General features: G+C 43.9%; 1 protein-coding gene across 8 annotated transcripts in view; it reads right to left on the reverse strand.

The window, feature by feature from the left end:
• Positions 1–3697, reverse strand: part of PIGG (phosphatidylinositol glycan anchor biosynthesis class G) — a 44062-nt gene extending 40365 nt beyond the window's left edge. For 4 of the 8 annotated variants that reach the window (XM_019436860.2, XM_019436861.2, XM_019436856.2 and 1 more), the window contains exons 1-2: positions 3393–3578; positions 2346–2551 (exon numbers count right to left, since the gene is read on the reverse strand). In XM_019436860.2, the coding sequence (XP_019292405.2) occupies positions 2346–2551; positions 3393–3546 (360 nt within the window). In that variant the 5' untranslated portion in view covers positions 3547–3578. The other 4 variants (XM_019436858.2, XM_019436857.2, XM_019436859.2 and 1 more) reach the window with 4 other exon arrangements.
• Positions 3698–15061: the final 11364 nt, after the last annotated feature.

Genomic DNA, 15061 nt, shown 5'->3' on the forward strand with positions numbered 1-15061 from the left:
GAGACTGAAGGAGGGCTCTGCAGAGACTACTGGAAGAGGATGTGGCCTGGTCACTCTATTGGGCAGCACTGCTGTGTAAACTCACTGTGACCAACAGAGGCTCTGGAGCCACACACACATAGGCTTAGGTTTGGTTTCTGATGTCACCCGTGTGGTTTTACCACTTCAAGCCTGTTTCCTCATCTGGAAAATGGAGATGGCGGCAGTACCTGCCTCCCGAAGCCTAACATGGGGCTGTTGTGACAGCACATGAGAAAATGCCTGTGCTCTGTGCTCACTACAGTCAGTTGTTCAGTACCTGTTCCTTATTGTGACTATAAATTCCCTGAAGAAAGGAAAAGCAGTCACATATTAGTTAACACGAGAAAACGCTATGAGGGGCATTAGTCTGGAGTCATTTAGGTCAGCATTTTGTGACAACTGCATCAACACTTTGAGATTACTGAAGTCCCTTCCCTAACTGAAGGCAGGGTAGGGGACACACTCCTTAGCCAACACTACCCAATCCTACCAAATTCTAGAGCTGTGTAACCCTAACTCCAGTATGGACTTCCTGTTCTAGCTCCTCCTTGATGAGGAACGAGGACCAAGAACCTGTAAAGGACTGAAGACAAAACAGACGAAATGAAACAAAACACCGGTTTCATGAAATGACACAAATGGGCTGGAGACGGGAGGCCCTAAGAACCACAGCGGCCCCCATACGGGTCTGCACACCCATTTACACATTTTGTTACACACCTGCTCAGATTCCTAGTAATACTTTTCTTACCAGAACGAAGGAGGAACGGGTTCCTTCCATACTTCTGATAGAACAGATAAAGACAGTGCTCCTGATGGTAAGGAGTCTGAATGCTTTTCTTCCAGCTTTCACAAGACTGGGCTCAACAGAAGGAGTACTCTTAAGAGACCATTCCTGAGCTTCTTGACTAAAGGTGCTCCCCACCTCCCGCTCCTCATCACTCCATCATGTTGTCCTCCCTGATTTCTTCCACAGCACTTATCACTTTCTGAAACTTTGATTATTTATTTGTATACTTACATATTTTCTGTCCCCTCAATCAGAAATTAAGCTCCATGAGGATAGGGCACTTGCTGTCTTGTTCCTCACTGAATCCCTCTTATCTAAAACTGTGTGGTACACAGACGATGCTCAATAAATATTGCCTAATGACGGACACACTACATCCAAAAGTGGCAGAGAGTGGGAAACTCAAGAAAAAGAGCCAATGAAAGATGTGGTTCTAATCCTTACAATCCCAGGCTGTTTTATCCATCCAGTAAACAGTTACTGAGTACCTACTAAATGCTGCCCCAAGCTTTGAGTCAAGAAGTGGCTCCGTCTCATCAAATATTGACGTGTCACATGATCAGCCATAGATGTAAGGCTTAGCCAGGACTTTTATACCATGCTAGCAACGTAGTCACAAACTTTTAAGCTCCTCTGTCCCTTTCTGCTGCCTCCTCTTTACTCATCCTCAGCTTAACTTGAATGTAATTTCTTCAGATAGGCTTTTCTGACCCTCAATCTAAATTGGGGCTCCTCCTAACCCACCCAGCAATGAGCATCACATCCTGTTCTTTCTCATCATGCATTAATCACACTTTAAAAGTGAACATTAATTTGTCTACTCATTTGTGTAATGGCTAGGTCTCTCCTAAGTGACTAAAAGCTCCATGAAGGTAGATAACTATTTTCTCCCAAATGCATACCCATTACAATACTGACACATAGTAGTTGCTTAATAAACAGTTCTTGAGCCAATCAATAAAGCTGTACTATTTTTTTTTTTTTTTCAACTCCTAGTTCTTGGGTAAAGCACCATATGCTTTAAAGCCACACACTCACTAGGCTGAATACCTGAAACAGGTATTCACTAGAAACACTAGAAACGGCCAGATCATGCAGGTTTGATCACTGTGCATACCACAATCGTTGACGAGTTATCGAACTTATCTGAGTTTGCTTTCTCATCTATAAAATCATAATGAACTGGATTAACCCTAAAGGCTCCTTTCTGGAATGTAGGTGACCCACTGACAATTAGAGACCAGGTTAGCAAGGAGGACACTAGCTCTTGGATTAGGCTGACCTGAATGATCTGGATCTAAATACTTTACGCTTTCCAACAAGTGTGAACTTTGGCTACTTGACAGGGGGCATAAATCACAGGTCTCAGTTCTAGCCTACCTTGTGAGGCTTCTTCAGCATTTTACTGTCCCAGCCAGGTTGACAACACCAAACTAACTTCTACTTAGTAAAAATTGGGACTCCAAGTAAAAGAGTACAGCCCCTTCAAACCTCCCAAAGATCAACCCGTATATAACAAAGTCAAACCATTTACCTTGATTCGAGGCATAGTAACTGTAGGTGGCTTTGCTTCAGCCACAAAACTGTGAGATGCTCCTTTTTCCACAAGATAAGTCGTGTAGGGCATAAATTTCACACCCTTTGACCCAAACACAAAATCATCTCTCAAGGCATCTATCAGCATAATAACAACTTTACTGAAGAGGGGTGGTGGGAGCTTGGTCCAGTTGGAACTGGCTCCTAAAAAGGTTTGAAAGAAAAAAGGAAATTGAACTTTAAACTGTACTTAGCATCCAAGCAGCTTGTAATCTACTTTTGCACCGTAGATATTGTCATATCTACCTACCTCAATCCAAAGAAAAGGACCTGTTACTGGTAGACAATGCGGGGGGTGACAAATACACTGAGAGAGCCCCAGTATGAAGCAGTAAATTGCCCTCTGCATGGTGAATACTGGAAAAGGGGAGTCCCTTCGTGAAGGTCCTGAAAATTGGACCTTTAGGGAGACTGATTCAAAACAGTGCTGCAGGTAGGAGATAGGGAAGCGTTTACAAATTGTGTTTACATGGTCAGTGGCTGGTATTGTGTGGCCCTGGTCCAAGCGGGAGAGCCTTTTGTACTGCTGGGTAGGTGAGGGCTACTGGGGAGAATAAAACAAACACCAACCTCTTAGAAGAATGTCATAGAAGAAAACGCGAGGGGTCAGCAAGTATCTTACCTGTTATGTCTTATTAACCAAAAAACGTGCCTAGAAAAGGGAGTGACCCAAAGGCCTGTCCAGGGAATGGGGCGGGGGGTGTTAGCTGGATGAGCAGACCCGGGGGGAGGCAAGAACCAGGGTGTGGATAGCTTTCTTTGCGGCGACCAGGGAGGAGATTCGAGGCGGGCTAGTAGCGGTGGTTGCCACAAAACGATACAGAAAGAGGCTGGGGCGGTAAAAAGGGGGCTCCTGGGTGTGGAGACCAGAATGAAAGAGACGAGCACCGGTAGCCCGAGAAGTCCAAGAGGCGAGGCTCAGAAGGAGGGTTCTCTGGAGAAAGTGGGGCCAGGGGAGCGGAGACGGCCGGGGAGGGGTCCGTACCAGTGGAGGGTTCGGGCGCTGGGGGCTCTGCTTGGTGCTCCGTCCTAGAAGAGGAACGAACCGGAGCCGGGAAGAATCCCCGAAGGAAGAGCGCGACCCCGAGCACCTCGATCACTACGCAGCAGGCGGCAAAGGTCCCGGAGCCCAGCCGCATCGTGCCCACCCGCAGGGCCAGGATCCGTGCTCCCCCACCCCTCACAATTGCGAGCTCCCTCCCAACTCTCCCTCGGCACCGGCTGCTTCCGGGAGCAGCCCCTGAACAAGCTTGAACTGGCACGCGTAACAGGCGGTGACTCGTGGCGTCATCACGTCCGCCGGCGCGCCAGAAATATGCAAAACAGATGGACGCTTCCGGGTGCTGGTAATCCCAGAGTCCTCTTGCGAGCACTTCCGGCGCGCGCGCTTGCGCCTTCCCTCCCGCCCGCGAGGCCCCGCCCCCGCTTTCCAGCTGGAGGTGTTGGGGGTGTTTCCCGTGGGTAGGAAAACCGGACGTGTGCCATTCCTCCTGCCGGGAGCTTTCGCAAGTGTCACCTCAGCCTCCTGAGTCTAGTGCCTTCGCTGTCAGAACCCTCACCTTTCTTGGGCAGGTCTGAGCAGCGGGCGCCTTCTCTGAGCTGGGCTTCAAGTTGGGCCGCCGCTGCATCGCTAAGTGACCTAGAGAAGGTCAAGCTGACTTCCTGGACTAGGGTGTCCCTGTGCGAATTACACTCCAAGACATTGTTGAGGCGCCGTTCCAGACCCCTTACTGGACGGTGCCTCTGTCCTCGGCTTCTGTGTGTGCCGGGGACCGGTAGCTCATAGCCGCCCCCTCCTCTGGGGAATCGCCCTAGGGTACTGGGAGCTGCTGAGCTCCCCGTAGGGTACCGCTCCGCACACACCTGGAGCCCATGACTGACAGGTTGCAGTGCCAAGGTCCAGCCACTTGGCCTCAGAGGAGGTTAACTCTGGTGCAGTCTGTGCTCGCGGCTCCTGGGATTGCATCCCTGTTGCCTTCTTCCGCTCTCCTCACACCCTAACACTTCCGAGAACTTTCCTGGGTGAGTTGCATGTACCCAAACCCCATTCCCATGCCCCAGGCGGACTTCAGGTTGCGTCTCCAGGCATTACATGCGATGTCTCTAAAACAAGTCTGTCACCTCAAGCTCGGATGACTGTAGGTTTCTACCACCTTCTCACCAGTGCTCATTCACCATGAGTGTTAATAATAACTGCTACACAACAACTGGGGTTTATCTGGTTGATCACGTGCCATGCACTAGGTCAAGGCGTTGAAGTTATTTCATTTGATCATCACAAGAACCCTTTAAAGTAGTTGGTTCTTGTTGCACAAACAATTGTTTCTTATTGCAGACAAAGAAATGTTGAAGTAGCATGTCTAAAGTGACAAAGCTAAACAGCCACAGAGTCGAGAATTAGAGCTGTCAGTCTGACTCACCTGTGCTTTGAATCTCTACACTTTGTTGACTTTTAAGAAAAACCAAAGAAAACAAGAACAAAAAGCACCTCCTCCCTTACAAGGGTCCTTGTTATGGGTTGAATTGTGTCCTTCCAAAAAATTTATATGTTGACGTCCTAACCCTTAGTACTTCAGAATGTGATTGTATTTGAAGATAAGGCTTTTAAAGACATCAATCAAAATAAAGTGTTAACTTTAAAAATAAAACTGCCAGTTATTTTACCAGCCAAAATAGGTTTATTCAGAAATAGCAGAGAATTGCAATGGAAGACCAGCAAGGTAGACCAAAACACTAGAAGAGGCTCTTTTGTAGAGGAAAGGCAGGCGTTGTGAGGGGCTGTTGTAAACAGAAAGTCCATTGGAGTAAACCGGGAGCGGGAAGTGTAGTCGTTTCTCACTGGCTGAGGTGTTGCCAGGTCAGGTTGAAACATTCCTACTGCTCCTTAGGAAAGTAATAGCTAAAGTAGTATTGTAAGGCATGAGAGCTCCTCCTGCTGGCCTCCAACTCCGTTCTAAATAAGGTTTCTTTTTTTTTTTTTTTTTTAATATCAATTTTTTATTTACATTCTAGTTAGTTAACATAGTGTAACATTGGTTTAAGGAGTAGAATTTAGTGATTAGTCACTTACATATAACACCCAGTGTTGATCCCAACAAGTGACCTTCTTAATAACCATCACCCTTAGGGGCGCCCGGGTGGCTCAGTCGGTTGAGCGTCCGACTTCAGCTCAGGTCATGATCTCGCGGTCCGTGAGTTCGAGCCCCGCGTTGGGCTCTGTGCTGACAGCTCGGAGCCTGGAGCCTGTTTCAGATTCTGTGTCTCCTTCCCTCTCTGACCCTCCCCCATTCATGCTCTGTCTCTCTCTGTCCCAAAAATAAATAAGCTTAAAAAAAAATTAAAAAAAATAACCATCACCCATTTAGCCCATCCTTTGCCCACCTCCTCTCCCCTCTCCTCCCCTTCATCAACCCTCAGTTTGTTGTCTATAGTTAAATGAGGTTTATTTTTTATTGATTTTCACACTTCCCCCTTTTGATCAAGATCTTTCTTTGAAAGCATTGCTGATCGAGAGTCAGGGTTTTCCATATTTAGTGGTTTTGTCCCTCAGTTCCAGGAAGGACTTTTTCTGGTTGTCATATTGTACACATCAGAGGGAAAGTGCATAGTAGTTGGAAAACACTTAAGGCCATATTTGAGTAATAAGGAAGGTCAGGAGGGAGAATGCTCAGGCACTTCCCATCTATAGTGCATATTTATCAAGATCATAAGCACTGGAAATCATCTTGAAGTGTAGAGCCAGCCATCACCTTATTTGGTACATTGTTTTTGAGAAGTTTGACAGGGTACAAAATAGAAAACTAAAAATCATTATACAAACAGAACAAGTAACATAATTCCAAATTGTATGGCAGTTCTAGACTAGGACTCTACTCTGAAAGTAGCAAACTGAAATATTTATCAGCACTTATTCTGACTTAGGGGAGAAAGGTTCTCCCTACAAAGGCAAACCCAGAGTCATGCATGCCTCCTGGACATCTCTGCTTAAAGAAGCCATGAAAGCAGAATAGTGAAGCCTGCAAGAACACACTGAAAGAATTATCCAAGTGCATTTGGGAAGATACAGTGCCAGTATAAACATGAAGTAGCTGATGAACTTTTTGCAAAAGAGCAGAACTTAGAAGTCTCATTAACAGTATTGCTATCTCAAAAGAACTGGTTAGGGCTTGGGGTTAGGGTTAGGATTAGGGTTAGGGTCATGGGTTGGGGTCAATGTCAGGCTTGAGGTCAGGTTCAGGATCTAGGTTGGGGTCAGGGTCTGGGTCTGGGTCAGGTTCATGTTCTGCGTCAAGGCCAGGGTCAGGGTCAGGGTTTGGTTTTTGTATAAGTGACCCTCTTCCTCATCTTCTATCTCTCCTCTATCTCTGTGAACCTCTAGGATGGACAGAACTCACCTGTGGTGACATTTGCCTTAGAGTTTGAGCTAGAGCAATTCTTTTCTGCCTGTCAGTGTTAGGCTCTAAAAGAAGAGTGAAATATCTATCTGGCCACTGTATCAAACCCAACTCAACCCCAGTCAAGAGTTGTGGATGGCCTCAGAACTTGTGTAGGTCCCTTCCACCCACCCTCCTGGGAAGGGTGCTGCTGGCCCCACTCTGCCTGGGCAGCCCCAGGTTCCAGCACAGCTCTGACTGGCAAGGGCCCTCGGTGGACATGTATGGATACACATGTCTGGTTGCAGTGGCCTCTCAGCCCCCATGTGCAGCCCTCTTGGGGGTTGGTGGGGATCTCCTGGCACCAGCTGGATCCTTCCTCCTATCCCACTGATCAGCAGTAGACAATCAGGTCACAGATAGACAGCCCTTGGCCTCCAATCATCCAGGCAGGCATTCTGTGGTTCTCCGGCTCAGGCCAGTCTGGGTCTCCACAACCTGCATGGCCAATTACTGAGCCGACTGTGCTCCTGGCAATTTTACAGGTCCATGGACAGTGTTGTCAGCCCTTTGGGATATTTCCATTCCCAACATCTGTGTGGTTGAGACAAGTGCCTCCTAGCCTGCCAAGAGAGGTAATGATCCTCCAAACATAGAATGTGGCCCTGGCCACAAGGACCAGCAGACTGGTCCTGCAGTCCTTTGGCCTCCTGGTTGTAATGTAAACCTTTGACATGCATACTCACTAAGAATCAAGGATATAGGAGCGACTGTGTCTCCCAGCAGGCAGTTTCTCACTGAGACTGCATGGTCTCAGAGAGCTGCATGCAAGGCCCAGGGTCTGTGGCCTTGAAAAGCCTGCCAAGTGTGGATTCTGTGCTGTGGAATAACCCTTGAGCTTCTCACTGCTTCACTGAGCAATAATTTACTTACCGTCCTTGCATTTGGTCTCTGCTCTTTGTTTTGTTTTTAATAATGTATTTATTTTTAAATTTACATCCAAGTTAGTTAGCATGTAGTGCAACAATAATTCCAGGAGTAGATTTCCTAGTACCCCTTACCCATTTAGCCCGTCCCCCTCCCATAACCCCTCCAGCAACCCTTTTTGTTCTCCATATTTAAGATTCTCTTATGTTTTGTCCCCCTCCTTGTTTTTATGTTATTTTTGCCTCCCTTCCCTTATGTTTATCTGTTTTTATCCTAAAGTCCTCATATGAGTGAAGTCATATGATATTTGTCTTTCTCTGACTAATTTCGTTTAGCATAATACCCTCCAGTTCCATCCAGGTAGTTGCAAATAGCAGGATTTCACTCTTTTTGATTGCTGAGTAATACTCCAGTGTGTGTGTGTGTGTGTGTGTGTGTGTGTGTGTGCGCGCGCGCACCACATCTTCTTTATCCATTCATCCATCGATGGACATTTGGGCTCTTTCCATAGTTTGGCTATTGTTGATAGTGCTGCTATAAACATTGGGGTGCATGTGCCCCTTTAAAACAGCATACCTGTATCCGTTGGATAAATACCTAGTAGTGCAATTCCTGGGTCATAGGATAGTTCTATTTTAAAATTTTTGAGGAACCTCCATACTGTTTTTCAGAGTGGCTGCACCAGTTTGCATTCCCACCAGCAGTGCAAAAGAGATCCTCTCTCTCCGCATCCTTGCCAACATCTGTTGTTGCCTGAGTTGTTAATGTTAGCCATTCTGACAGGTGTGAGGTGGTATCTCATTGTGGCTTTGATTTGTATTTCCCTGATGATGAGTGATGTTGAGCATTTTTTCATATGTCGGTTGGCCATCTGGATGTCTTCTTTGGAGAAGTGTGTATTCATGTCTTTTGCCCATTTCTTCACTGGATCATTTTTGCTTTTGGGTGTTGAGTTTCATAAGTTCTTTATAGATTTTGGATACTAACCCTTTATCTGGGATGTTGTTTGCAAATATCTTCTCCATTCCATTGGTTGCCTTTTAGTTTTGCTGATTGTCTCCCTCACTGTGCAGAAGCTTTTTATTTTGATGAGGTCCCAATAGTTCATTTTTGCTTTTGTTTCCCTTGCCTCCAGAGACGTGTTGAGTAAGAAGTAAGAAGTTGCTGCAGCCAAGGTCAAGGAGGTTGTTGCCTGCTTTCTCCTCGAGGATTTTGAAGGCTTCCTGTATTAGGTTTAGTTCTTTTGTCCATTTTGAGTTTATTTTTATTTATGATGTAAGAAAGTGGTCCAGGTTCATTCTTCTGCATGTCGCTGTCCAGTTTTCCCAGCACCACTTGCCGAAGAGACTGTCTTGATTCCATTGGATATTCTTTCCTGCTTTCTCAAAGATTAGTTGGCCATCCATTTGTGGGTCCATTTCTGGGTTCTCTATTCTATTCCATTGATCTGAGTGTCTGTTCTTGTGCCAGTACCATACTGTCTTGATGACTACAGCTTTGTAGTACAGGCTACAAGTCCAGGATTGTGATGCCTCCAGCTTTGGTTTTCTTTTTCAACATTGCTTTGGCTATTTGGGGTCTTTTGTGATTCCATACACATTTTAGGATTGTTTGTTCTAGCTCTGTGAAGAATGCTGGTGCTATTTTGATTGGGATTGCATTGAATGTGTAGATAGATTGCTTTGGGAAGTATTGACATTTTAACAGTATTTGTTCTTCCTATCCAGGAGCATGGAATATTTTTCCTTTTTTTTGTGTGTCTTCTTCAATTTCTTTCAGAAGCTTTGTATAGTTTTCAGTGTATAGATTTTTCACTGCTTTGGTTAGATTTATTACTAGGTATTTAATGGTTTTTGGCGCAATTGTAAATGGGATCGATTCCTTGATTTCTCTTTCTGTTGCTTCATTATGGGTGTATAGGAATGCCACTGATATCTGTGCATTGATTTTATATCCTGCAACTTTGCTGAATTCATGGATAAGTTCTAGCAGTTTTTTGGCGGAATCTTTTGGGTTTTCCATATAGAGTATCATGTCATCTGAGAAGAGTGAAAGTTTGACCTCATCCTGGCTGATTTGGATGCCTTTTATTTCTTTGTGTTGTCTGATTGCTGAGGCTAAGACTTCCAATACTATGTTGAATAACAGTGGTGAGAGTGGACATCTCTGTCTTGTTCCTGACCTTACGGGGAAAGCTGTCAGTTTTTCCCCATTCAGGATGATATTAGTGTTGGGTTGTTCATATATGGCTTTTGTGATCTCGAGGTATGCTCCTTCTATCCCTACTTTCTTGAGGGTTTTTTTCAAAAAAGGATGCTGTATTTTGTCAAATGCTTTCTCTGCATCTATTGAGAGGATCATGTGGTTCTTGTCCTTTCTTTTATTGATGTGATGTATCACATTGATTGTTTTGCGGATATTGAACCAGCCCTGCATTCCAGGTATAAATCCCACTTGGTCGTGGTGAATAATTTTTTTTTAATGTATTGTTGGATCCAGTTGGATCTGGTTAGTATCTTGTTGAGGATTTTTGCATCCATGTTCATCAGGGAAATTGGTCTATAGTTCTCCTTTTTAGCGGGGTCTTTGTCTGGTTTTGGAATCAAGGTAATGCTGACTTCATAGAAAGAGTTTGGAATTTTTCCTTGCATTTCTATTTTTTGGAACATCTTCAGGATAATAGGTGTTAACTCTTTTTAAGTGCTTGGTAGAATTCCCCTGGAAAGCCATCTGGCCCTGGACTCTTGTTTTTTGGGAGATTTTTGATTACTAATTTGATTTATTTACTGGTATGGGTCTGTTCGAATTTTGTCTTTCTTCCTGTTTTAGTTTTGGTAGTTTATATGTTTCTAGGAATTGTCCATTTCTTCCAGGTTGCCCATTTTAGTGGCATATAATTGCTTGTTTGTATTTGTTTGCATTTCTGCTGTATTGGTTGTGATCTCTCCTCTTTCATTCTTGATTTTATTAAATTGGATCCTTTTCTTTTTCTTTTTGATTAAACTGGCTAGAGGTTTATCAATTTTGTTAGTTCTTTCAAAGAACCAGCTTCTGATTTCATTGATCTGTTCTACTGTTTTTTTGTTTTTGTTTTTTTCGGTTTCAATAGCATTGATTTCTGCTCTGATCTTTATTATTTCCTGTCTTCTGCTGGTTTTGGGTTTTATTTGCTGTTCTTTTTCCAGCTCTTTAAGGTGTAAGGTTATGTTGTGTATCTGAGATCTTTCTTCCTTCTTTAGGAAGGCCTGAATTGCTATATACTCCCCTCTTATGACCACCTTTGCTGCGTTCCAGAGTTTTTCGGCTGTGATGTTATCATTTTCATTGGCTTCCATGTACTTTTTAGTTTCCTCTTTAACTACTTGGTTAGCCCATTTATTCTTTAATAGGATGGTCTTTAGTCTCCAAATATTTGTTATCTCTCCACATTTTTTCTTGTGGTTGATTTCAAGTTTCATAGCATTGTGGCCTGAAAATATGCAAGGTATGATCTTGATCTTTGTGTACTTGTTGAGGGCTGATTTGTGTCCCAGTATGTGATTTATTCTGGAGAACGTTCCATGTGCACTGGAGAAGAATGTGTATTCAGTTGCTTTAGGATGAAATGTTCTGAATATATCTGTTAAGTCCATCCGGTCCCAAATCTTGGTTGATTTTCTCTTTAGATGATCTGTCCATTGTTGTAAGTGGAGTGTTGAAGTCTCCTACTATTATTGTATTATTATCAATGAATTTGTTTATGTTCATGATTAATTGATTTATATATTTGGGTGCTTTCACATTTGGAGCATAAATGTTTACAATTGTTAGGTCTTCTTGGTGTATAGACCCCTTAATTATGATATAATGCCCTTCTTCCTCTTTTGTTGCAGTCTTTATTTTAAAGTCGAGATTGACTAAGTATGGCTACTCCAGCTTTCTTTTGTCGACCATTAGCATGATAGATGGTTCTCCATCTCCTTACTTTCAATCTGAAGGTGTCTTTAGGTCTAAAGTGGGTCTCTTGTAAACAGCATATAGATGGATCTTTTTCTTAAATCCATTATGTTACCCTATGTCTTTTGATTGAAACATTTAGTCCATTGATGTTTAGAGTGAGTACTGAAAGGTATGAATTTATTGCCATTATATTGCCTGAAGAGTTGGAGTTTCTGGTGGTGTTCTCTTGTCCTTTATAGTCTTTGTTGCTTTTGGTATTTTTTTTCCTTTTCTCCACTCAGAGAGTCCCTCTTAAAATTTATTGCAGGGCTGGTTTAGTGGTCATGAACTCCTTTAATTTTTGTTTGTCTGGGAAACTTTTTATATCTCCTTCTATTTTGAGTGACAGCCTTGCTGGATAAAGAATCTTGGCTGCATTATTTTCCAATTCAGCACATTGAATATATCCTGCCACGTCGTTCTGGCCTGCCAAGTTTCTGTGGATAGGTCTGCTGCAAACCTGATCTGTCTTCCCTTGTAGGTTAAGGACTTTACCTTGCTGCTTTCATGATTCTTTCCTTGCCTAGGTATTTTGTGATTTTGACTGTGATACACCTTGATGATCAGTTTTTGTTGAATCTAATGGGAGTCCTCTGTGCTTACTGGATTTTGATGTCTGTGTCTTTCCCCAGGTTAGAAAAGTTTTCTGCTATGATTTGCTCACATAACCATTCCATCCCTTTTTCTCTCTCTTCAGCATTTGGGACCCCTATGATTCTGATGTTGTTCCTTCTTAATGAGTTGCTGATTTCTCTAATTCTTAAATCATGCTCTTTTGCCTTAGTCTCCTTCTTTTTTTCTGCTTCATTATTCTCCATAAGTTTGTCCTCTATGTCTAATTCGCTGCTCTGTTTCATCCATCCTTGCTGCGGTGGCAGCCATTCAAGATTGCAGCTCAGTTATAGCATTTTTAAAAATTTCATCCTGACTAGCTTTTACTTCTTTTATCTCCTCAGAAAGGGGTTCTAATCTATTTCCAACCCCAGCTAGTATTCTTATTATCATGATTCTAAATTCTGGTTCAGACATCTCGCTTGTATCTGGGTCGATTAAGTCTCTGGCTGTCATTTCTTCCTGTTCTTTCTTTTGGGGTGAATTCCTTTGTTTCATCGTTTTGAAGGAGGTAAAGGATTTAATAAGGTAAAAAAATTAAATTAAAAAATTAAAAACAACACACACACACAAAATCAAATAAATGATGCTAGATCCTAGGTGTGTTTTGGTCTGGTTGTTGAAAGGAGCTTGCTAGATTAGAGAAAAAAGGAAAAGATAAGAAAAGAAAAAAAAAAGGAAAGCATTTGAAAATTTGAAAAAATGAATACAATGAAATAGAATAAAGGGAAATGATGAAAGTAAAATTGAATTTGAAAAATTTATACAAAAGTAAAAATATAGTAGAAAAAATTAAGGAAAAGTATTTTTAATAAAAATTGAGAATAAAAATATTTTTTTCTCTTTCTGTATTCAAGAATAGGAAAAGAAAAAGAAAAAAATTGAATAAATGGTTGAGTGAACAGACTGAAATACGATTGAAATTACATTGTTTTCCCCTAGAAGTCAAACTACAAAGCACTTTCTAGTCTGTAAACTAAGCAGGCAGAGAGAATTATGGTGTTTCTGAAGGGAGAGACTTATGGTGTTCCTGAAGGGCGAGGTTGGCCCAGTTGGGTGGGACTTAGTGTAAGGGCTCTGTTCTCCACTACATGGCACTGCTTAGCTTACTGGGGTGGATTGTTGTGGTGCTTGTAGGTGTGTATGTGCATGCGCAGGAGGGGTGAAAATGGCATCACTCAGCTACCCAGTCTCTAGTATTGAAACTCTGTTCTCCCTGACCAGTAATCATGCACCCCTTTTGTCTCCAGCTTGTGTCCGCTCCCACTTTTACATTGTCCCATGACCAAGCCATCAGGTTGCCAGGAAGCACCTCCCTCCTGAATTTTATCTCGGATGCGGCTGTGATTCCTAACCTCTCACTTCTGAGGGACTGTGGCTTTGACCCATTCTTACCTTCCGGGGGAGGGTCTCACTGAACAGTGGCCGGGTGTCCGCCTGCCCCCAGGAACATTCTTGGAACCATGCTGTTGCCAATGCCCAGAGACTGTGGCTGGGTGCCAGCCCGCCCCAGAAAAAGTTCACGTGATCATGTAGCAGCAGTGTTTCAGGGATTATGGAAAATCACAACTGGCACCAGGCTTCCCACTTAATGTCCTTGTTCCAGCATCCGCGAATGTGGTTGTTCTCCTGGGTCTGCTGGGACCTTTGTCTGTGGGGTGGCCGCACAGCCTCTACCAAATGTCTTCCCAGCAGGGGAACCACCTCTCCCTGAGCAGCCCGAGGACCCCTTGGACCTCGCTCTCTGCTCCTGGGGATTCACCCTTCCCACCAGAGCATTTCCAGGTATTGAGCTGTGGAGTTTCAGACTCTGCACTCCCCCTATTTATAGAGTCTTAATGGAATTTAAACCCTCTCCTTTCTCCTTTCTCCCTTTTATTGTTCAGTCCCTTGTGTACTCTTTCTTTTCTCTCCAGTTGCTTTCAGGCAGGGAGGGATGCTTTCCCATATTCTCCTCCCATCTCTGTCCTCTCTCTGCAAGGAAAAACAACTCCTTGCCCTCCATGGCTTCTCTCTCCCCTAGTTCATCTCTCCATGCCATGTACCTGCTAAGTTCTGTGGTTCAGGTTATGCAGATTGTTGTGTTAATCCTCAAATCAGTTGTCTAGGTGTGCAGGATGGTTTAGTATTGATCTGGCTGTATTTCAGGGATGAGAGACACAAAAAAACTTCCATGCTGTTCCACCATCTTGGCCCCTCCCTCTGGTCTCTGCTCTTTGTAAAGGAGAGAGAAGAGAGTGGAAAATGAGCCAGTTTGTTCTTTGGAGATGAATGTGGGGGGCAGGTGGGTCTCCTGGGCTCTCTTCTCCCAGGGTCACGAGTGAGGTCTGTGTGGCTTCTAATCTCTGAGATGTGAGGCCCCAATGCCCAAAGCAGAAGCCTTGAGTTTCCCACTGACAACAAAGTTGCTATTTCAGCAGTTGGAAGAGCTTTTGCCATCATGGGACAATGGCAAGAATACTGGATGGGTGGTTGTAGCCCTTGACTCTAAGCAAACCCCTTCCTTCCTTGGACTTCAGATTCCACAGCTGTGCAGTCAGCCATCAGTAGTGCAGAATCTGCTGCTTTACCAACCCAGCATCTGTTCTCATGCCCAAGTCCAGCACCTCAGCTTTCCTTTGGGAACTGCATATCACCTGCCTCCCATGCAAACAGTTCCAGAAGGCAGTTCCCACGTTCTGCCTACCTTGAAGATGAGCATTTGATCCAAATCTAGCTAACCCCATGCCCCATCCTCTGGATGCTCTGATGGCTTCAAGGATGA

The sequence above is a fragment of the Panthera pardus genome, unplaced genomic scaffold, assembly GCF_024362965.1.
Source record: "Panthera pardus isolate Hobbes unplaced genomic scaffold, ASM2436296v1 HiC_scaffold_13, whole genome shotgun sequence".
In the NCBI taxonomy this organism is placed as follows: Eukaryota; Metazoa; Chordata; class Mammalia; order Carnivora; family Felidae; genus Panthera; species Panthera pardus.